We start from the raw sequence: 23,994 nt of genomic DNA, 5'->3' as shown, positions 1-23,994 counted from the left end.
GGCAGGTGAGAAGAGGCCAGAGTGGAGAATAGAAGAATAGGGGAGGGAGGAGGGATTTTTTTCTTAAACTGGAAGGCGAAATTGATATTCATGCCATCAGGTTGGAGGCTACCCAGACGGAATACAAGGTGTTGCTCCTCCACCAGGGTGACCTCATCGCAGCACAAGAAACGGCTGTGGACCAACATGTTGGAACGTGAAATTGGAACAAAAATGTTTGGCCAGCAAGAAGTTCCACTTTTGGTGGATGGAGCGGAGGTGCTCAACAAAGCGGTCCCCCCAATTTATGGTATGTGTGAATCTGGATCAGGTGTTTGCTATTCAGATTCCACTATGCAAAAAGATGGTTTCTAATCCTTCACTTTTCAACTACCTTCCCATAATGTCTCCGATTCCTTTAAATCAGGGGCTCCCAATTTTTTTTAGGCCATGGACCCTTACCATTAACCGAGGGATCCATGGGCCCCAGGTTGGGAACCCCCTACTTTAAATCTATAAATCTGCCTTGAATAGGTTCAATGACAAGTTCAATGCCACAAGGGTCGGGAATTCATCACCTCCTGAATGAAGAAATTCCAGTTCATTTCACTCCAAAATGACCTACCCCTTACTTTGAGGCTTTGTAACTTAGCTGTGGAATTTTCAGCCAGTACACGCATCCTCTGCGGCTCAGTTGCCCATTTCAATGTGATCACCCACTATTGTTCTAAAGAGAATATATACCTCTCCTACGCAAAAGGTCCCACAGCACATCAGTGAGCAACAAGCCCTGTTTTCCTTCTTTAGCCAACAGAATTAAAACTGTTTAAACAATCATTCATTTCCATTGCTGTCGTGAAGCTAGAAACTGCCTGCCAAATGACTGCAATTTCAGAGTTGTCAGCCACACGCATGCAACTTGGAGCTGAGGCAATTGTACAAATACTCATTGTTAAACTGTTACGCAAAAATCATCTGAAGGGCATTTTTAAATGCAGCTGTTAACCCATTTAAAGATTATTAAAACAAGATTCAAAGTACATTTACTAACAAAGCACGTATATAATTCTGAGATTCGTCCTCCCGCAGGCAAACACGAAACGAAGAAAGACTATAGAACCCGCTCGGGAAAACTGCCAACAGCCAGTGTGCAAAAAATAACAAATTGCGCAAATGGCATAAAGCGAGCGAACAACACAGAATATCAAACCAGTAGTGTTCAGTTTGGTTCAGTACTGCTAGCCAATGCAGGTCACAGGGCCATTCTTCACTGAAGCATCCTAGTCCACATTCATCACCCCAAACTGCTCAAAAACAACAATTTTTTTTAAGTAACCAGGATCCAGTACACATGCCACATGAACCTCAAAAAGGTCCCCCTAAAACAAGTTCAGGCTGAAAACATTCAGAAATGCTACAAAAGAAGATTGAGCAAACATTTGACAAAGGCTCATGAGTGTGTTAAAATAGATCACAAGGGGGACAAATTAATCAATATGAATAATGCAATGAAGAAATCCATAGCCAAATAGGATGAGACCAATTATAATATGCCAGTACTGGTGCAACTATGTTTCAAATGATCCAAGTGAACATTGTAGGCACACATTTATAAACTGAAGGAAAATAGCATTATACCTTTAAATCCCTCTTCATCTAATACCAGTGTGTAGTCATCAGTCATTTCCGTCAGGCTGAAGAACTTACACCTGCAACACCAAAATAAGAGGGAGAGATTAGCACAAAGTGTAAGATGGGCCGAATGGCCTGATTCTTCTCCAGTGTCTCATGGTCTTTTAGGGAGAATGGGGTTGAGGGGGCAATTGATCAGCCACGATCAAACGGCAAACCAGACTCAGTGGGCCGAATTCAGCTCTTACGGTCTAAATGATGCACAGTTTTGACCATATTCCAGCTAGATGATGGAGGAGGAAAAGGTCAGTAATTGTTCAATTTGATGGTCTATGTATTATTCCAGTGGCAGGGTGGAGTTGTGTCTCTACCAGAGGAGGTGCAAGGTTCTAGCCTGTAGGTCACCCTTGGGCAAGGTGTAGCACCTGCTTAGCCCCCGATCAGGGCGACATTAAGCCATGAGGGTAGGTGGTGCATGGTCATATAATCAGCTGGTGCATCATCACAAGTCCTGGTTATGCGACCACTGAAGCCAATCTCTGAAGAGTGTTGAGGTCACCCGTCTCGTAAAGACACTGCCCAGAAGGCAATGGCAAACCACATGTAGAAAAATTTGCCAAGAGCAATCATGGTTAAAGGCCATGAACACCCACATCATACAACATGGCCCATGATGATGATGATGAATTATTGTTAATGCAATCAGCACCAAAAATCAAACGTGGAAGAACTCAGCAGATCAGGCAACATCCATGGAAATTAGTAAACAGTTGATGTTTTTGGCCAAGACCCTTCTTTAGCACCAAAAGCATTTGGGAATTAAGAAACTGTGGAAAATGAAAAATAAAATTGCAGGAGCTGAAAAACTAAACTAAAAATAGAAAATACTGGAAATATTCAGCAGGTCATCAGGCCACTCTGTGGGCAGGAAGACAGAGTTAATGTTGCAATCTGGATCTTTCGTCGGAAGTGGGAAGTGACAAAGGCAGCTCAATTACCTACAGTGAGAGGGTGATGCACTGATAGGATAAAAGCTGGTTCTCGGGCAGCTCAATTACAATAGACAATAGGTGCAGAAGTAGACCATTCGGCCCTTCGAGCCTGCACCACCATTTTGAGATCATGGCTGATCATCTACTATCAATACCCGGTTCCTGCCTTGTCCCCATATCCCTTGATTCCCCTATCCATAAGATACCTATCTAGCTCCTTCTTGAAAGCATCCAGAGAATTGGCCTCCACTACCTTCCGAGGCAGTGCATTCCAGACCCCCACAACTCTCTGGGAGAAGAAGTTTTTCCTTAACTCTGTCCTAAATGACCTACCCCTTATTCTCAAACCATGCCCTCTGGTACTGGACTCTCCCAGCATCTGGAACATATTTCCTGCCTCTATCTTGTCCAATCCCTTAATAATCTTATATGTTGCAATCAGATCCCCTCTCAATCTCCTTAATTCCAGCGTGTACAAGCCCAGTATCTCTAACTTCTCTGCGTAAGACAGTCCAGACATCCCAGGAATTAACCTCGTGAATCTACGCTGCACTTCCTCTACAGCCAGGATGTCCTTCCTTAACCCTGGAGACCAAAACTGTACACAATACTCCAGGTGTGGCCTCACCAGGGCTCTGTACAAATGCAAGAGGATTTCCTTGCTCTTGTACTCAATTCCCTTTGTAATAAAGGCCAACATTCCATTAGCCTTCTTCACTGCCTGCTGCACTTGCTCATTCACCTTCAGTGACTGATGAACAAGGACTCCTAGATCTCTTTGTATTTCTCCCTTACCTAACTCTACACCGTTCAGATAATAATCTGCCTTCCTGTTCTTACTCCCAAAGTGGATAACCTCACACTTATTCACATTAAACGTCATCTGCCAAGTATCTGCCCACTCACCCAGCCTATCCAAGTCACCCTGAATTCTCCTAACATCCTCATCACATGTCACACTGCCACCCAGCTTAGTATCATCAGCAAACTTGTTATTCTCAATGCCTTCATCTAAATTACCTACAGTGAGAGGGTGATGCACTGATAGGATAAAAGCTGGTTCTCGGGGGGGGGGGGGGAAGAATAAACTTTAATCTGCTGGTCAAAGAGGGAATTGGAAAATAAAAGCCTTACTTATAAGCTTCCTTACTGAGATTTTAAAAATACATATTTTCTGATATATTGCGGATTTTTAATCGCCTGTGTTTTTTTGTTTTTTGTTTTTATTTGAAGAGTCATCTTTTCCTCCTTGTGGTAGAACAACCCAGTCGTTGGCGCAATACATCAGCAGATTTTAATTCTAAACTTATACTCTTGCCTTTAAGAACATTTCATTGCTGTCTAAATAGTTTGAATTGTACAAGGTTGATGTTACGAGAATTAACTGTATTTGACTTATTTTACCTACAACTAACCCATCAGAATCAGGTTTAATATCACTGGCATGTGTCGTGAAATTTGTTGTTAAGCAGCAGCAGTACATTGCAATACAAAATAAAAGCTGTAAATTACAGATAATATATATTAATAAGTTAAATTAAATGAGCAAGGCAAAAAAGAAAAAGTAGTGAGGTCGTGTTCATGGGTTCAACATCCATTTAGGAATCGGATGGTAGAGGGGAAGAAGCTGTTCCTAAATCACTGAGTGTGTGCCTTCAGGCTCCTGTACCTCCTTCCTCATGGTAGCAATGAGAAGGTGGCACGTCCTGGGTGATGGACGCCACCTTTTAGGGACGTTGCTCCTCGAAGATGTCCTGGATGCTGGGGAGGCCAGTGCCCATGATGGGGCTAACTGAGCTCACAAGTTTCTGTAGCTTATTTTGATCCCGTGCAGTGGCCCCTCCATTACAGATGGCTAATGCAGCCAGTTAGAATGTTCAGCATGCAACATCCGTAGAAATTTGCAAATGTCTTTTGTGACTCCCAATTCTCCTCGATTAACACTCCTTATGAAATATAGCTGCTGTCATGCCTTCTTTATAACTACAATGGACCTTCCCAGATAAGTTTTATATTGTGTTTTATCACACATGCTGACTTTTATTAACTTATTGTGATACAGCATGGAGCAGGCTCTACCAGCTGTGCCGCCTAGCAACCCCTGATTTAACAATAGCCTAATGACAGGACAATTTACAATGACCAATTAACCTACCAGCTGGTACATTTTTGGACTCTGAAGGAAATCCACGTGGTCACGGTACAAACTCCTTACAGGCAACGTCTGGGATTGAAGCCAGGTCAATCGTACTGTAAAGTGCCGCGCTGACCACTGTGCCACCCCTCGTGACTTTTCAGCTTGACTATTTGAGGCTGGGTGGCAAAATAAAGATGAAGTGATGCAGTTTCTCTCCTTGTGAAGTGTTTAAAAAACAAAATCACCACCATTATCTGATTAAATAAGAGACCACCTACAAAATGGATCAGAGTTCCTCCACTGTATCGCAATAAACTGGCCCTAAACTATTCTAAGTGGTCTTCAACTAACATTAAAGAGTGGTCCATACCTTTCTCAAGTAATCTGTAGACCAGCTAGAATGAGCTGAGCTGTCCCACCTAAAATGGTGCTCTTGATGTTTGGGCTCTGCAGTTCTGGCAAACTTAAGGTGCAATAGGTGCATTTAATGTCAGGGAAATATATGCAATACATATCCTGAAATTCTGGTACACCTGCTCATTAATGCAAATATCTCATCAGCAACTCAAATCATAAAAGCATGCAGAGGTGTTCAAGTTCAACTGATGTTCAGAGCAAATATCAGAATGAGAAGTGACTGACCGTAACTGTTAGTGCCAGACGGAGTGGTTTGAGTATCTCAGAAACTGCTCATTTCCTGGAACTTTCACACACAAACAGAGAATGTTAATAAGTTTTAAAAAAATCCTGTGAACAACAGTTCGGTGGGTGAAGATGCCTTGTTAATGAGAGGCATTGGAGAATGGCCAAACTGGTTCAAGCTGACAGGAAGGAGACAGTAATTCAAATAACCACGTGTTCCAACAGTGGTGTGCAGAAGAGTGCCCCTGAATGCACAACATGTCGAACCTTGAAGTGGATGGACTACAGCAGCAGAAGACCATGGACATACACTCAGCAGCCACTTTAATTAGGTACAGGAGGTCCTAACAAAGAGGCTACTGTGTATGTATGTGTATAACACACACACACACAAACTCGCCCATATCTTTGTTCATTCCAAGACAAACCATAGCTACAGCATTCTAATTCCTATTTAAACATATTGCCTTAAATTCTACTGCAATCCTCTTACTTCACAGTTCTTTGGATAATTACTTTATGATCTGACAAAGCAACACCAGTTTATGGACAGTTTGCAGCAATATTGCAAACACATTCCTATCTGAATCTATCTAACTTTTCAATATTTCAAAACCAGCTCCATTCACATTGTCCTCATTGCAAGGACATCACCCTCTACTGTAAAGCAAGATTCAAGATCATTTATCATCAAAGAATGTATAAATGGTACAACCTTGAGGTTTGTTTTCTCACAGGTAGCCACAAAGAAAACCCAAAAGAACCAATTAAAGACAAAAAGACCAACACTCAATGTGCAAAAGAAAAAAAAACGTGCAAACAGTTGAAGCAAACAACAGCATTCCGAACCAAAATGGAGTCCTCAGATCTGAACCCCAGAGTAGGCCCGAAGTCTCATTGATCGGTTCATTGTATTAGCAAACACAGAGCACAGCAGCCAGAGCGGTCTTCATAGTCTCACCATCATGGAGAGAGGAGTGACAATCACGGACAGCGAGTGAAATCAGCTCTTGTCCTGACTGACACAGTCTTTTCAGCTCATTCTGGGCCAGCGTTTGAATGGACTCAACAATAGAATAGCGAATGGCTCCGCGCCCTGGAGAGAGGAGTGAAGATCGCAGACAGCAAGTGAAATCGGTTCTTGCATCCGATCTGGGCCAGCGTTTAAGTGGTCTGAACAGAGAATTGGACCTTGCACTAGATCCAGGTGCAGTGAAAGGCTCCAGGCCTAGACCACGCCATCCAATGACTCACTCTGGATCCAGATTCCATCGCCCAGCCCAAAGACGCTCTCAAGCATCCATGTGTATTGAAGGAGCATCGGAACTCCATCTGCAACAGCCCATGAACTTGCCTCGCCAGCGCTCACCCCTTCACTGTTTGCTGTAATATCACTAGGTATTTTTAGTGGTATTTGTGGTAACTTTTACATAAAAACAATTAATAAAGCATCAGGAATGCTCTGTCAGGATGGCACACAAGCAAAAGGTTTTTACTGTATTTCATCACCATAAATAGGAGCAATAATTAGGCCATTCAGCTCATCAAGTCTGGTCTGCCATCTCATCATAGCTGATTTATTACTCCTCTCAACCCCATTCTCCTGCCTTCTCCCCATAACCTTTGATGCCCTGACTTATCAAGAACCTATCAACGTCCGCTTTAAATATACCCAATGACTTGGCCTCCACAATTGTCCATGGCAATGAATTCCACAAATTCACTACCCTCTGGCTAAAGAAATTCCTCATCTCTTCTAAATAGACTTTCCTCTATTCTGAGAGTGTGCCCTCTCGTCCAAGACTTACCCGCTGTAAGAAACACCCTCCCTACATCTACTCAATCTAGGTCTTTCAATATTCGATAGGTTTCAATTAGATCTCCCCCTCTCCATTCTTCTAAACTCCAGCAAGTACAAGCACAGAGCCATGAAATGCTCCTACATGTTAACCCTTTCATTCCTGGGATCATTTTCATAAACCTACTCTGGATACTCACAATGCCAGCACACCTTCTTAGAAAAGGGGTCCAAAACTGCTTACAGTACTTTATTTGCAGTCTGACCAATAAAGCCTTCACATTACATCCTTGCTCTTATATTCTAGTCCTCATAAAATGAAAGCTAACATTGCATTTGCCTTCCTTACCACTGACTCAACCTGCAAGCTAGCCTTTAGGGAATCCTGCACAAGGACTCCCGAATCCCTTTGCATCTGATATTTGAATTTTCTCCCCACTTTGAAAATAGTCTATGCCTTTATTCCTTCTACCAAAGTGCATGACTATACATTTCCCTGCACTATATCCTATCTGCCACTTCTTTGCCCATTCTCCCAATCTGTCTGAGTCCTTTTACAGAATCCTTGCTTCCTCAACACTACCTGCCCCTCTACCTTTGTATCATCCACCAAGCCATCAATTCCACCATCTAAATCATTGACATATAATATAAAAATAAGCAATTCTAAAACTGGCCGCTGAGGAACACCACTAGTCACCAGCAGCCAACCAAAAAAGGCCTCTTTATGCCAACTCTTTTACCTCCTGCCAGTCTTCTGCCCATGAAGATGAACCTCCCCTGTATTACCATGGACTCTTACCTTATTAAGCAGCCTCATGTGCAACACCTCAAAGGCCTTTGAAAATTCAAGTAAACAACATCACTGACTGTCCTTCATCTAATCTGTCTGTTACTTCCTCAGAGAATTCCAGAAGATTTATCAGGCAAGATTTTCCACTTCAGAAAAGGGGTCCATGCTGACTTTGGACCACATTGTCATGTGTCTCCAAGTACCCCGAAATTTCATCCTTAACAGTGGACTTCAACATCTTCACTGAAGTCAGGCTAACTGACCTATAATTTACTTTTTATTTCCCAGCCTCCCTCCCTTCTTAAAGAGTGGAGTGACATTTGCAATTTTCCAGTCCTCTGGACCCATTCTATAATCTAGTGATTCTTGAAAGATCACTACTAATGCCTCCACAATCACTTCACCCCAGGGTTCTGAAAGTGGTAGCTATCAGGTCCAGGTGACACATCCATCTTCAGTCCTTTCAGCTTCCCAAGGATCTTCTCCTTAGCAATAGCAACTACACTCACTTCTGGCCCCTGATACTCTCGACTTGCTGGCATACTGCTCGAGTGTTCCTTGGTGAAGACTGTTACAAAATACTTAAGTTCATCCTCCATTACTACTCCTTCAGTGTTATTCTCCAGAGGCCTGATAAACACTCTCTTTTACTCTTTATATAGCTAGAGACAAACTTCTGATATCCTCTTATATTATTGGCTAACTTGCATTCATATTTCATCTCTTCTCTCTTTATGGCTTTTTAGTTGCCTTCTGTTGGTTTTTAAATGCTTTCCAGTAATTTTTGCTATATTATATGCCCCCTCTTTTGCTTTTATGCTGTCTTTAACTTCCTGTCAACCACTGTTGCCTCATCCTCCCTTTAAAATACTTCTTCATCATTGGGATGTATCTATCCTAAACCTTCCAAATTGCCCTCAGAAACTCCAGCCATTGCTGTTCTGCCATTATCCCCACTAGTGTCCTCCTCCAATCAACTTTGGTCTGCATATTGAAATCCCCCATGACTATAATAACATTGCCCTTTTTACATGCCATTTCTATCTCCCATTGTAATTTGTATCCCACATCCTGGCTACTATTCGGAGGCCTGTATACAACTCCCAAAAGGGTCTTTTTACCCTTGCAGTTTCTCGACTCTACATCTTCTAATCCTATTTCACTTCTTTCTAAGAATTTGATTCATTTTTTACAAATAGAGCCACCACACCCCTAGGCCTACTTGCCTGTCCTTTCAATACAATGTGTATCCTTGGATGTTACGCTCACAACTGAGATCTTCTTTCAGCCATGACTCAGTGATGCCCACGACATACCTTGCAACCTCTCACTGCAATATCTACCTTATTCTGTATACTGTGTATATTCAAATATAACACCTTCTGTCCTTTATTCATCACCCTTTAAGATTTTGCCCCCATGTTACACTAACTCATCACACTGACTGCAATTTTGCCCTATCTGAACGCCCTTCCTGACAGTCTCACTGCATGCTACGTCTAGTTGTAAACCAACTGCCCCAACCTCAGTCCTATTCCCATCCCTTGAAACATTAGTTTAAACCCTCCCCAACAGCTCCAGCAAACGTGCCTACAAGGATACTGGTCCCCCACGGGTATAGGTGTAATCTGTCCTTTTGTACAGGTCATACCTTCCCCAGGAGGGATCTCAATGATTCAGAAATCAGAAATCCTGTCCCTTGCACCAATTCCTCATGACAATAATAAACTGATATTTGCCCAAACTAGAAATAATCAATATTCACTGACATTTTCAGGTTTCCTGGCTTGGATTATTATTTCTACCATCTCATACTCTAGATACGGACTATTTACATTTACTTCCTGGCCCAAGTAAATTACTTCCTTCTGCACAAAAGAGATATTGATTTTTCTCAAACTTGCCATTGTGCTGATGGGCCCTTCTAAATATTGTGGCCATTGCTATTAGGATACCATCTGTCCATGCAAACAATGAACAGCTCCCCGCAGCGTCCTATCAAGGGTTGCCAGAGCATTTCTCATAAGGACTTCATAAAAGTGCACAAATACAATATGTTCGAGGGAATAATTGTTAGATACAGTTGATTAGTTGCATCTAGATTCTTAGCTTGCACCCAGCTGAATAAATACAACTTTATGAAGATCTTGGCCTACAGATCTGAAAAATGGCCAGAGAGTATAGTTTATCATCCGAAGTTCGGTTATGGTCAATATAAAATTTCCATAGCACAAGTAACTCTCCCCTGCTTTAGGCACTACAACAGTGGACGTCACCAATCATGGGGCATTGTCTACCACATTGTTAGGTTTGTTTGCTTTGCCTTCACACACACCTTCTGTATAGCAACAGGTCATGTATAAATTCACTGATGACAGCACTGTTGTTGATGGAATCTCAAATGACGACAAGGAGGCACACAAGGGCAAGGTACCTGCAGATCAGCTGGTTGAGTGGTGTCACAACAATCTCAAACCCAACAGCAGCAAGACCAAGGAATTAATTGTGGATTTCAGGAAGTCGAGGGAACACCCACCAATCCTCACTGTGGGGTCAAGCTTCAAGCTGCTGATTGTCAACATCTTACAGGACCAATCTGCAATGATGAAGAAATCACATCAGCGGCTTTACTTCAGATTTTGAAAAGATTCTGCATTTCACCAAAGATTCACAAATTTCTAAAGGTGTACAGTGGAGAGCATTCTAAATGCTTGTATCACAGCCTGGCCTGGGGGCTCTAATGCACAAGAATGCAAAAGGCTGCAGAGCACTGTAGACTCAGCCAGCTTCATTATCGGCAAAACCCACTCCACCATCAAGAACATCTTCAAGAGCTGATGCCTCAAGAAGGTGGCGTTCATTACTAAGGACCCTTAACATCTGGAACGCATGCTGATTCCAGCCAATTCTTCTTCAGCTTGATTTTTAGCTTTGGATCCATCCGTTCCTGTCCTCACTCTGACATCTTGAAGTAATCTCCTGAATTTCTTGGATAAACAGATGTGGTCTATTTGTTTCTCTTATGTGATCAAGTGACACCCAGGTGTTCTTGGGAGTTCTTTTGTGGGGAAAGCGATGGCGCCTCAGAGGACCATGTTATTCAACACACACATTAGCAAAGAGCTCTCTGTTTTCATTCATCATACCCAGTCAGTGTGTTCCCATCACACCTTTGTAACCAATGTCATCTGATCCTAATTTTGCATTGAAGTCTCCCGTGAGAATGTTAACATATCTCTCAGGATACACTCCTAGGATGTTCTGGAGTCTGTTGTAGAAAGCATCCTTGGTTTCGTTGTCACTGTCATTAGTTGGTGCATGACACTGTACAACACTCAACTTGATCTTTTTCTTCTTTGTTCTACTAGATGCTGAGATGATGTGGGGACCATAGGCCTCTCATCCTATCAATACTTTCTGTACTACGTTTGATAACACGAGTGCCACTCCTTGTGTATGTGGTGCATCGTCTTCCTCATGCCCCGAATAAAGCAGTAGCTCCCCTGTCATCAGCCACTTCTACCCAGACTGTGTCCATCTTGTCTCACTGATGCTGAGCAGGCTCAGATTGGTGATTTTCCCATTTCGGCCGCCACTTGTGTGGTCTTTACATTTTCATACGGTCTTTACTTTCCATGTTCCAATGGTGGTGAATTGGATGATTGGCCCTGTGGCTTCCACAGACTTGTGGCTTTCCCCACGACTTCATACGTCCTCTAGGCAAAGATCCCTCCTTTCCCAGAGGCAAGGTCTTTGGAGCTTCTGTAGGGGTTTCTGTAGCTCTTGGTTTCTACAGGATGGGGTTGCTAGCCCCATGCCCAACCCTCCTTTCGCAACTGTCCATGGCGGAGTTCACAAATAAAAAGGACCCAGACTACCCATTACTATTGAAAAAAAAATTCCATCAAGAAAAACCTAAACTTGATTATAATTTTCCTTCAGAAGTCCCAGCAGCTATTTGTCCCCCATTCCTAATTTGAAGATATTTTAACATTAACTGCCCTCCAAGTGATGATAATCACCAAAGGATTCCCTCAGAATGTATGCTTCTAGACACACATTAAAGAGAAGGCACAACATTCAACCATTCAACACAAAATGGACAATGCATTATTTCCAGTACAGTATTTCACTTATCAGATTTACAACCCATAGCACAGCCAAGCTTAAAATTAATCAGTTACACGAAAAGAGCTCCTCTATAAAGACTTGCTATCTACCCCCAAAGAAGTTTGGTGCAGTGGTTATACCACTAAAGGAGTAATCCAGATGATTGGACAAACAGTCCAAAGATCAGAGTTCAAATTCACCCTGCAATTGCAGAGACCAGATAAATCTAATATCAGGAAGATGGACCAAAGAGTTTGGTCAAACAGGGTGGGTCATGGCCCATAAAGAGCATAAACACCAGTAATAACCAGCTAGACCAATAACCAGTCCTGTCAAACTCAAAATTAAAGTGAGATGCTATGTTCTATTTAAGCACCAATGACACATCATCTTATTTTATTGCAATTTGAAGAGCCCAGGGTCCACAAGTGAGCTGTCACCATTGTCCATATAAGTTGTTTTTAAATTGCTTTTGTAGACTTCAGCAAGGGGAATAGACACCAGTCCTCATTGAGGGATCAGAAGCAGAGAGGGTGAACAGTTTCAAGTTCCTGGGTAATCAATGTCTCTGAAGATCTATCCTGGGCCCAATATAATGACGCAATTACAAAGAAGGCACAATAGCAGCTATATTTCATTAGGATGTTGTGGAGATTTGGTATGCCACACAAGACTCTAACAAATTTCTACAGACATACTGTAGCATTCTAACAGGTTGTACCACCTTCTAGTATGAAGGGGCCATTGCAGAGGATCAGAAAAAGCTGCAGAGGTTTGTAAACTCATCAAGCTCCATCGTGGGTACTACCCTCCCTGGCATCAGGACATCTTCAAAAGGTGAAGGTTCAATCATTAAGGCAGCATTCATCATGAAGGACCCCCATCACCCAGGACACGCTCTCTTCTTACCACTACTATCAAAGAGGAGGTACAGGAGCCTGAGGACATACACAGTTAGTTGTGCAGGTACAGAAAGCAATTAGGAAAGATAAAAGATTGTCATTGTTCATTTCATATTTGACATAGGAGGCCATTTGGCCCACTGAGTCTATGCCACCCCATCATCAGTTTCATTCACCTAATTGCAATCTGGTTTCTCTTTCTCACGTGCCAATTAACTCTTCCAATTCTCCAATAGCTAAATAACCTACCAACCAGCAGATATTTTGGACATAAACACCCAGGAGAAACTCATGCAGACAGAGCAAGCACGTGCCAGCTCAACAGACTTGAATTCAATCTGTATGAAGGAGCTGAGACACAGCAGTTCTCACACCATGATAAGCAGATTTGAAGACCAAAGTTGGAAGGTTAGTCTTCAGTAACATAGAGCAATGATGAGACTACATCTGAAGTACTATGTATTAGTCTCCTTTTTGAAGGAAGGATGTAATGTGTTACAAGTTCAAAAGATTAACTAGACTGCTCTGGAATACATGGGTTATTTTTAAGGTAAAGGCTGGACAGAACCCCCAGCCAAGAGGGGATATGACTGAAGCAGAGCGGATGTGGAAATGCAGCTTTGCCCTATGGAAGAATCAAGAAACTTGCCTCAGTTGTTAATCTCAGAGGACAAGGCTCAGAGGTCAAATACTAAAGGACACAACATCTGAAAGTAGAGTCTGTTGAGCAAGGTGAAACAATACCAGGGATGGGCAGGAATACAAGATATAGAAACTGAGTTAAGCTATTTGGCCCAGAGTCTGCTCCAGCATTTCATCATGGCTGATCCAATGTTCCTCTCAGCCTGTTCTTCTCCCCCGTATCTGTTCATGCCCTGACCAATCAAGAATCTATCATCCTCTGCCTTTCAAATCATGAAATCATTTGTGAACTTTCTTTGAACCCTCTCCAATTTCAGTACATCTTTTCTAAGATAAGGGACCAAAAACTGTTCACAGTACTCCAACTGACGCCTCACCAGTGCTTTATAAAGTCTCAACATCACATCTTGCTTTTATATTCTAGTCCTCTTGAAATGAATGCTAACATTGCATTTGCCTTGCACACCAAAGACTATACCTGCAAATTAACCTTTAGGGAATCCTGCACAAGGACTCCAAAGTCCCTTTGCACCACCGTTTTGTTGGATTTTCTCTCCATTCAGAAAATAGTCAACCCTTTCATTTCTCCTACCAAAGTGCAGGACCTTACACTTTCCGACACTGTATTCCATTTGGCATTTCTTTGGCCATCCTCCTAATCTAAGTCCTTCTGTAGCCTCTCTACTTCCTCAAAGCTACCTGCCTCTCCACCCATCTTCATATCATTGCAAACTTTGCAACAAAGCCATCAATTCCATCATCCAAATCATTGACATGTAACGTAAAAAGTATCAGTCCCAACACAGACCCCTGTGGAACACCACTAGCCACCAGCAGCCAACCAGAAAAGGCTCCCTTCATTCCCACTCTTTGCCTCCTACCAATCAGCCACTGCTTTATCCATGCTAGAATCTTTCCAGCAATACCATGGCCTCATAGCTCGTTAAGCAGCTTCATGTGTGGCACATTATCAAGGGCCTTCTGAAAATCCAAGTACGCAACATCAACAAATTCTGTGTCTGTCCTGCTTATTATTTCTTCAAATAAACTTCTTTATAATATGGGATATATTATAATCAGATCAGTCATAACCTGACTGCATTCTTGAGGGGATGAGTGTTCTGCTCTTGTCCGTAAGACACAGGAGCAGAATTAGGCCATTCAGCCCATCGAGTCTGTTCTGCCATACCATCATGGCTGACTCTCAACCCCATTCTCCTGCCTGTAACTTTTGATACCCTTATTAATCAAGAGCTTAGCAACCTCCACTTTAAATATACTCAATATTGCTACAGCCATCTATAGGGGGGAGGGGAGGAAGAGGGGGGAAGGGGGAGAGAGGGGGGGAGGGAGAGGGGAGGGGGGGAGGGAGGGGGGAGGGAGAGGGAAGGGGGGGAGAGGGGGGAGAGGGGGGGAAGGGGGAGGGGGGGGAAGGGGGGAGGGGGAGGGGAAGGGGGAGGGGAAGGGGAAGGGGGAGGGGAAGGGGGAGGGGGAGGGGGGAGGGGGAAGGCCGGGAGGGGTAGGGGGAAGGCCGGGAGGGGGAGGGTGAGGAGAGAGAAGGCCGGGAGGGAAGGCGGTCGGGGGGGGGGGGTGTAAGTGTGTGAGCTGCCGGCGGGAGGGGGAGAACGACCAGCCCGAGGATGGAGGGTAGGGAGTCGGGGACGGGGCCGGTCAGGAGTGCCGCGGCCGGGATGTCGGGCTGGGGGTGGGGGTCGTCCGTCGCGCCTGCCCGACAGCAAAGGAGGGGGCCGATGGCGCCTGGCGAGCCGGGCCGCCGCTGACAGCTCCCTTACCTCGTCCTGTCCCGCAGGAAGACCAGCTTGATGAGGCCGTGCGTGTAGCGCTCTAGCCCGGCTTTGCTGAGGCTGGTCACCCGGAGCCGGTGCTCCAGGATGTGAAGGTCCATCTCACACGTACACTGAAGCAGAAGGAAAGACAGCGGCCCGCCCACCCAAATGGCATCAGTTTACTTGAATTTCCTATTTTTTTAACTCAAAAAGTAACAGACAGCAAATAGTTGGCGTGAGTTGCAACAAATACGAACGTTGTTGCATTAGATATAAACTGAGTCCAACCCTCTCTCAACCTCCTATGCCAGCTGCACAGCGTTTACCATTTAAACTGGCAATGCCTCACTTCCGAGACACTTTTTTTTCGGAAATGCTCCTCCCTCTAACCTTTCTTTGTCTTGGTGTGAACTCAGGAAGAAAATCAAACTCTACAATGTGCTGAAACTTAGCTCAGAAAAAAATTCTTCCACTTATTCCAGCCGACTCGTTTCCATTCTATTCGGCCGGAATAGAGTTAACCTAATTTTAAAATTTGACCACAGGGCTGTACTGAAAAGAGCTGTCATGCGAATGATTGGGAAGAAACTTCTACGCGTGTACTTCCTTGGCTGTTTCTGGATAATGACATTTCCTTGGAGGTCAGAATTTTCAACCGATGATTATCAATTGTTCTTTAAGCCTTCGGGCTTGTTTATTTTGAGCTCCACCAAACGTTGTCTTATGCAATTGGACTGCCTCGGGCCAATTTTCAGAGAACGGTTATCTTCAGGGTACCAACAATTCAGGGGTCAATTAATGAAAGATTGATTTGTGCAAGTACTTGGCAGAAATATCATAAGAACTGCTATAATTGTTGAGGTTTTTAAGGTCGTTCTGTGTTGGATCTGGAGTGGGAGGTTGTTTGACAACCAAAAGTCATTCTATAGGGCAATCAAATTCTCTTCCGTTCTCTGTTTGACGGGGGAAGGCGGAGTGTCTGAAAGACACACGTGTCAGACAGCAAATGGTAACAGTGCTGGGGCAGGGACAGTGAGAGGCGGGAGGTCATTAAGTAACCGATTCATAAGCAATGGGGAATTGTTCCATGGGGCAACGGTCCTAATTATTCGTAATACTGCTCTTCTAGGTAATCCTATAATAAACTCAATCACCTCTTCTCTAGCTTCAAGACTGCCAATTGTTTCTTTAATGCTCAAGAAGTGGAAAAAAACAACCGTTATTGGGCATGATTAACCCATTATATGCCTGAGATTTTCCTGCAAAGAGAATGGGAACTGGCCACGATTTCACAGTTCAGTTTTCCTGAATGCTGGGAACTTGATAGATTTGCCTTGTAGGTTCCACCCCCATCACCACCTCCCAACTGGACATTTAGGATCCGAAGGGGCACGCTAGCGCAGTGGTTAGGGAAAAGCTTTACAGAGCCAGCGATCCGGGTTCGACTCCCCCCGTGACCACGTGCGTTTTCTCTGGATTCCTCCAAAGGCGTGCCGGTTGGTCCCGTGATTAGGCTAGGATTAAAATCGGCTGGGCTGAAAGGGCCAAAATAAATAAATAACATCCTATGACTAATGTGCGATGCGGAGAATTGTCTTCCATTTTAAATATGCTTCCAAGTGGCCAGTGCAACATCTTCAAAGGTACTCCACTTGAAACTGTGAACTGGGTATGTCTAGTATTGGGGGGGGGGGTCAAATGCACAGGATCGTAACAATGCTTCAGTGGGTTGAAGATGCAGCCAGCTCCGTCACTGATAGAAACTCTCCACCATCGAGGGCACCTTCCAAAGGCAGTGCCTCACAAAGTGGCATCCTACACCAGGGGTTCACCATATGGGCATATCCTCTTCTCACTACTACCATACACAGGTGCCGGAAGAACCAAACTCAAAGTTTTAGAAACACTTTATTCCTCCTTCTGTCATGGCACTGCTGAACAGTCCATGAACCCTTAGACATTATCTCGCTATACCTCTCTCGCACTGTTTATTGATTCATTTTTCAAAGTTTAAAGTAAACTTATTACTAAATTACGTACATCTCACCATATACAACCCTGAGATTTATTTTCTTGCAGGCATACACAATAGATCCATAATAGAATAATAACCTTAACAGAATCAAAGAAAGACCGCACCAACTTGGCCGTTCAACCACTGTGCAAAAGACAATGAACTGCAGATACAGGAAGAAAGAAATAATGATAATAAATAGATAAGCAATAAGACCGAGAACATGAAGTGAAGCGTCCCTGAAAGTGAGTTCATAGGTTGTGGGAAATTTTCAATGATGGGGCAAGTGAGGTTATCCCCTTTGATTCAGAGCCTGAGGGTTGAGGGGCAGTAACTGTTCCTGGACCTGGTGGTATGAGTCCTGATGCCCTTCCACCTTCCTCCCGAAGGGGGCAGCGAGATGAGAGCATGGCCTGGTTGGTGGGGGTCCCTGATGATGGATGCTCATTTCCTGCGACAACGTTTCGTGTAGATGAGCTCAACGATGGGGAGGGCTTTACCCATGATGGAGTACGTTTTGCAGGATTTTCTGTTCAAGGCCATGATTTCCAGGTGATTTCGTTCCAGGCTGTGATGCAATCAGTCAACATACTCTCCACTGCACGTCTATAGAATTTTGTCAAAGTTTTAGATGTCATGCTGAATCTTCACGAACTCTAAGGAAGTAGAGGAACTGGTGTGCTTTCTTTGTAATTGCATTTATGTGCTGGGCCCAGGACAGGTCCTCTGAAATAACACTGAGGAATTTAAAGTTGCCGACCCTCTCCACCTCTAACCCTCCATTCTCTTGGCCTTGGAACTCCAGGTCTAGTGATACAAGGAATTGTCACAAACTGGGGTCTTCCTTGGTTGCAGTGGATGCCCGTGACTTCTGTCCCTTTGCTCTCCAGGGAGCGTTGCAGAACCACCTTCCTGGCCGTTGAATCTCACTGTCGATCTCATCCGCCCAGTCCGCCGGAGCTGACTTCACAGGCTAAGGCGGGCATGTCCCTATCACATTGTAGGCCAGCCACCCTCACCTGGTTTAGCCCACCAGTTGAAGCAGTGTACCAGGGTGTGGCTGCTGTTACATGTAAACAGCTACTCAGAGCCACAGGAGAGAGCTGAGTGTCTGGATGGGACCAAAGGTTATTGAACTGCCCTGGAATGGACATGATGAGTTCCTTCACCACAGGCGACCCCTCCCTGGACACCCCATACCCTCTAATGGAGTTTTACTGCACTCATTAAGCACCGCAAACATTACAATAAAGATATAAATTAGGAGAGGGACTAGGCTCTTAGGCCCCTTGTGTCTACTTTATCCACCTTTTAATAAGATCATGATTGATCCGATTGTCACCTAAACTTTGCATTGCGCAAACCTGTGGCAAACTTTCACCCCTTTTGCTTATCAAGAACCCATCTCACTATTTTCCTCTTTAAAACCCACTCGTCATAAACTTTCTCACTCACTTAAACTGTCTATATCAAATTGTGGGTTCCTTGTGTCCTGCTCACAATTAACCTTCTTTGTGTCACTAACAAATTTGGCCGCCCAGTGGTGTAGTGGCATTCGCCCTGGACTTGGAGGCGAGTGATCCCAGGTTTGAATCTGGCTGGCTCCATGCTGGGTTGAGTGTCAAGGCCTTGTAGAAACAGACAAAAATGCTAAAGGAATGGCAAGGTTGCCACCTGATGCACCAAAAGGCATGGATTAAGAACAACAACTAAAAATATTTAGTAATTATACCTCTGGTGCTTTCATCCAGATTATTTATAACTGTGAGATATACAAGGCCCCAACATTGACTCCTGTGGCCACTTATTACATTTTCCTGAAATAGACCTGCGTATCACTACTTCATGTTTGCCAGGCAACCTTTTATCCATTTCAATATCTTACTACCTCCAGTATTTGCTTTTATTGTCTACAATAACCTTGATGAGGCACTTTATCAAATTGGCCTTCAAGAAATCTAAATATAGTATAAACGTACTCTGTAGCACATTCCCTCTTCAAAAAGCAATCTTCAGTGGTTATTTGAAGACGAAGCAAGACTGCTGAGAGACTGAGTATGGGAGATGAGAAACTTCAAAGTAAATTTTATTATAAGAGCACATATATGTCATCATATGCAGCTCTGTGAGTATACTCAGCAGATCTAGAGTCATTCTAGAATAAAGGAGATGTCCTCATTTTTCAAAGAAAGGGGATTCCCTTCCTCCACCATCCACACTGCCATTTCACACACGTCTGTTCTTACCCGATCCTCCTGCCACCCTACCAAACGCTGGGTTTCTTTTGTCCTCACCTACCACCCCACCAGCCTCCACGTCGGTGCATAATTCTCTGAAACTTCTGCCACCTCCAACCGGATCCCACCATCAAGCACATCTTTCCCTCTCCCCACCCACACACACTTTCTGTTTTCTGCAGGGATCGCTCCCTACGCGACTCCCTTGTCCATTAATCCCTCCTCACTGATCTCCCTCCTGGCACTTACCCTTGCAAGCGGACCAAGTGCTAGACCTGCCTCCACACCTCCTCCCTCACTACCATTCAGGGCCCCAAACAGTCCTTCCAGGTGAGGCGACACTTCACCTGTGAGTCTGTTGGGGGTCATACACTGTGTTCAGTGCTCCTGTATATCGATGAGACCCAACGTAGATTGGGAGACCCCTTCGCCAAGCACCTACACTCCGTCTGCCAGATAAAGCAGGATCCCCTAGCAGCCACTCATTTTAATTCTAGTTCCCATTCTAATATGTCCATCCATGGCCTCCTCCACTGTTGTGATAAGGCCACACTTAGATTGGAGGAACAACACCTTGTATTTTGTTTGGGTAGCCTCCAACCAGATGGCATGAACGTTGATTTCTCAAACTTCTGGTAATGCCCCCTTCGCCATTTCCCATCCCCCATTCCCTTTTCCCTCTTTCACCTCATCTCCTTGCCCGCCCTTGGCCTCCTTCTGGTGCTACTCCCTCCTTTTCTTTATTCCATAGCCTTCTGTCTCTTTCACCAATCAACTTCCCAGCTCTTTACTTCATCCTCCCCCCTCCAGGTTTCACCTGTCACCTTGTGTTTCTCTCTCCCCTCTCCCCACCTTTTAAATCTACTCAGCTTTTTTTCTCCCCCAGTGCTGCCGAGGTGTTTTGGCCGAAAACTTCGACTGTACTCTTCTCCTGGATGCTGCCTGGCCTGCTGAGGTCCTCCAACATTTTGTGTGTGATACTCAGCAAACCTATAGAATGGTAACTGTAAACAGGATCAATGAAAGAACAGGTAGGGCACAGAAGACAACAAATTGTGCTAATGCAGATATAAATAAATAGCAGCAAATAATGTGAGTATGAAATAATGAGATAAAGAGGCTTAAAGTGAAATCATTAGTTGTAGGAATATTTCAGTGAAGGTGAGTATAGTTATCCTATTTTGTTGATGGTTGAGGGGTAGTAACTGTTCTTGAACCTGGTGGCGCAAGTCCTGAGGCTCTTGTATCTTCTACCTGATGGCAACAGTGAGGAAAGAGCATGGCCTGGGGTGGTGAGGCTCCCTGATGATGGATGCTCCTTTCCTACAACAGTGTTTCATATAGATGTGCTCAATGGTTGGGAGGGCTTTACCCGTGATGTACTGGGCCAAATCCACTAACTTTTGGAGGATTTTCCATTCAAAGGCATTGGTGTTCCCATATCAGGTTGTAATTCAGCGAGTCGCTACACTTTCCACTACACATCCATAGAAGTTTGTCAAAGTTTTTGATGTCATGCCGAATCTCTGCAGACTCCTAAGGAAGCAGAGCTGTTGTACTTCCTTTGCAATTACATTTATACGACAGGTCCAGGACATGTCACCGTACCTGACGCGCTTCCGAAATAACTAAAAAGCTCCAAGTCGAAAAAATATGTTTGATCCTTTATTACGAAACCATTTACAGCAGGGGTTCCCCACTTCATTATGCCATGGACCAATACCATTAAGCAAGGAGTCCGTGGACTCCAGGTCGGGAATCCCTGGTTTACAGGGACATGGATGTTGCAGGTTCACTCGACATCTCATCTCCTTTCTAATTTCCTCTGAGCTGAGGAAGCGTAAAGAGGGAATCATCTTAGTGGGTCTCAAGTCACATATAGACCAGACAGAAGAAGGATGGCAGATTTTCTTCCCCGAAATGCATCAGGGAAGCAAAGTCTTCAATTGTTTAATGTTAGAATTTTTTTTCCCCATAAGTATTCTACCTAACTTTTTGTCTCAAGCCAGGAGTTTAAGTTGAAAATTTCATTTGGTCATAAAATTAATGCTTTTGGCTATTAGATGCATTATTAGACTTCTGTTTAGAGATCTAGCACAGTGATAGTCCCTTCCAGCCCAGCACTCCTCACTGCCCAGTGACATCCACGTGACTAATTAACCTACTAATCCATACAGTGCTGTGAAAAGCCTTAGGCACATATATACAGTCTATAACTAGGGTGCCCAAGACTTCTGCACAGTACTGTAGTAATTTTATGTACTGCACTGTACTGCTGCCACCACAAAAAACTAATCTCATGTGTGAATGACGATAAACCTAATTCTGATATGGGTCTCTATTGTGGACTGAGAGTGGGAAGGGGGCAGGGAGAAGGAGATCATTGTTGGGAAGAGGGGAAGGGAGAGGGGAGGGTGCAGAAAGCACTAGAGGGGCATTCTGTAATGATCAATAAACTAATTGTTTGGAATCAGATGACCTTGCCTGGTGTCTCAGGGCTGGGTTTGTCTGCACCATGCTACCTCCTTCCGGGTACTTGTTCTCTGCCACTTGCCCCATACCCCTCCCACGACACTCCACCCTCACCATTCCCAACATCCTCAGCTCGCGCCGGATTTACAAGCCCGTTCTGTGCAAAACTCTTAGGCATTCCAGTTATATACATGTGCCTGAGGCTCTTACAGAGTCCTGTGCTCCTTTGGAATGGGGGAGGGAACTGAGCACCGGGAGGAAAGCCACATGGTCATGGGGAGAACGTACAAACTCCGAACAGACAGTGATGGGAATTGAACCCTGCTCACTGGCACTGTAATCACTATGCTGGCTCCCTCTATGGCGTCCAGAAGGGATGATACAGATAACCAAGTACAGGTCCACAATCCCTTATCCGAAATCCTTGGGGCCAGTTGCATTTTGGAGTTCAGAATTTTTGAATTTTCAGAATCCCTCCTTATTGGTTCCAGGACCCCCCGCGGATACCAAACAACACGTATGCTCAAGTCCCTTATTTAATAATATGTACAAAATTAAGGGAGGGAAGTTTAGGGGAGACATCGGGGGTAAGTTTTTTTACACAGAGGGTTGTGAGTGCCTGGAATGACTTGCCAGGGATGGTGGTGGAGGCTAAAACATTATGGGTATTTAAGAGCCTCTTGGACAGGCACATGGATGAAAGAAAAATAGAGGGTTATGGGGTAGTGTGGGTTTAGTACTTTTTTTAAGGATTATATGGGTCAGCACGACATGGAGGGCTGAAGGGCCTGTACTGTGCTGTAGTGCACTATGGTTCTAACCTGTCTCAGTGCGGGTGGACTTTAGGACCCGGCGGAGCTCCAGACCTATGCACATCCTCCCGTATACTTTAAATCATCTCTAGATCACTTATAATACCTAATACAATGTAAATGCTATGTAAATAGTTGTTATACTGTATTGTTTAAGGAATAATGACAAGAAAAATATTTTCTTTCCAACAAAAACATTCAATAAAACATAAAAATATACAGCTTCAAACGAACCGAATCAAACACGTGGTCGATGATTTACTGGAATAAATGTAGAACGTCACTGTCACTATAAAACTTCAGTAATTTGTCTTTCTGTTTCTTTAAATCATATACAGTGGTAGTTCCAACACCATATTCTTTAGTAAGACGCCGCACAGACACACCACGATCAAGCTTCTGTAATAGCTCCACTTTCTGCATTATTGATAATGATAAATACTTCCTTTCCTTTTTCTCATTGTTACCCATAGGGGTATCTGCAGCTCTTTTTGACATTTTCACAGTGAAATTAAACACAAAGTCAATAGTGAACACAAAATATCAGCAAACAGCAAATGCACGTGTAACCAGTACGAGCGCTGAGCCACAACTGACGTCTGGCGGCCTCTGCTAGTGCTGCCACATCACACCTGAGTGACGTCAGCTGTGGGCGAAAAAATCTTCGTTTTTCGGAGCTTTTTGCATTTTAGAATTTCAGATAAGGATGTTCCATTAACAATGATTGGACTTGAAACTATCTCGTTTTACAGCAAGTTTGCAACTACAACAAGGTCACAACAGGGAAAATAGTCTATGTATTGAAGAGACCCTGCTGAAGGGTCTCGACGTGAAACATTGACTGCACTGTTTTCCATAGATGCTGCCTGGCCTGCTGAGTTCCTCCAGCATTTTGTGTGTGTTGCTTTGGATTTCCAGCAACCCCTGCTCTTCATTATGGGCTCCATTGCTCCCATATTTCTCATTACAGCTCTGCACATACAGTATAAATATTTGCAATATACCCTTAAGCTTTCACTCACACATACAAGTCTTACCAAAACTT

The 23,994-nt window shown here is 44.0% G+C and overlaps 1 protein-coding gene and 1 long non-coding RNA gene across 3 annotated transcripts in view; one reads left to right on the top strand and one right to left on the bottom strand.

Annotated features, from left to right (window-relative positions):
• LOC140738420 (cytosolic arginine sensor for mTORC1 subunit 2-like) overlaps positions 1 to 23,994 on the bottom strand; it is a 96,558-nt gene that overhangs the window by 51,384 nt on the left and 21,180 nt on the right. The window contains exons 1-2 of one of the 2 annotated variants that reach the window (XM_073065688.1): positions 15,421 to 15,731; positions 1,618 to 1,688 (exon numbers count right to left, since the gene is read on the bottom strand). In XM_073065688.1, coding sequence (XP_072921789.1) covers positions 1,618 to 1,688; positions 15,421 to 15,533 — 184 coding nt within the window. In that variant the 5' untranslated portion in view covers positions 15,534 to 15,731. Of the gene's footprint in view, positions 1 to 1,617; positions 1,689 to 15,420; positions 15,732 to 23,994 lie in introns of those variants that run through there. The other variant, XM_073065689.1, reaches the window with a different exon arrangement.
• The window catches only part of LOC140738421 (uncharacterized), a 31,083-nt gene continuing 23,047 nt past the window's right edge, over positions 15,959 to 23,994 (top strand). The window contains exon 1 of the long non-coding RNA XR_012101372.1: positions 15,959 to 16,055. This is a non-coding gene — a long non-coding RNA (uncharacterized lncRNA). The remainder of the gene's footprint in view (positions 16,056 to 23,994) is intronic.

This window comes from Hemitrygon akajei, chromosome 14 (assembly GCF_048418815.1).
Source record: "Hemitrygon akajei chromosome 14, sHemAka1.3, whole genome shotgun sequence".
NCBI lineage: Eukaryota > Metazoa > Chordata > Chondrichthyes > Myliobatiformes > Dasyatidae > Hemitrygon > Hemitrygon akajei.
This window is presented reverse-complemented; position numbering and strand designations above follow the sequence as displayed.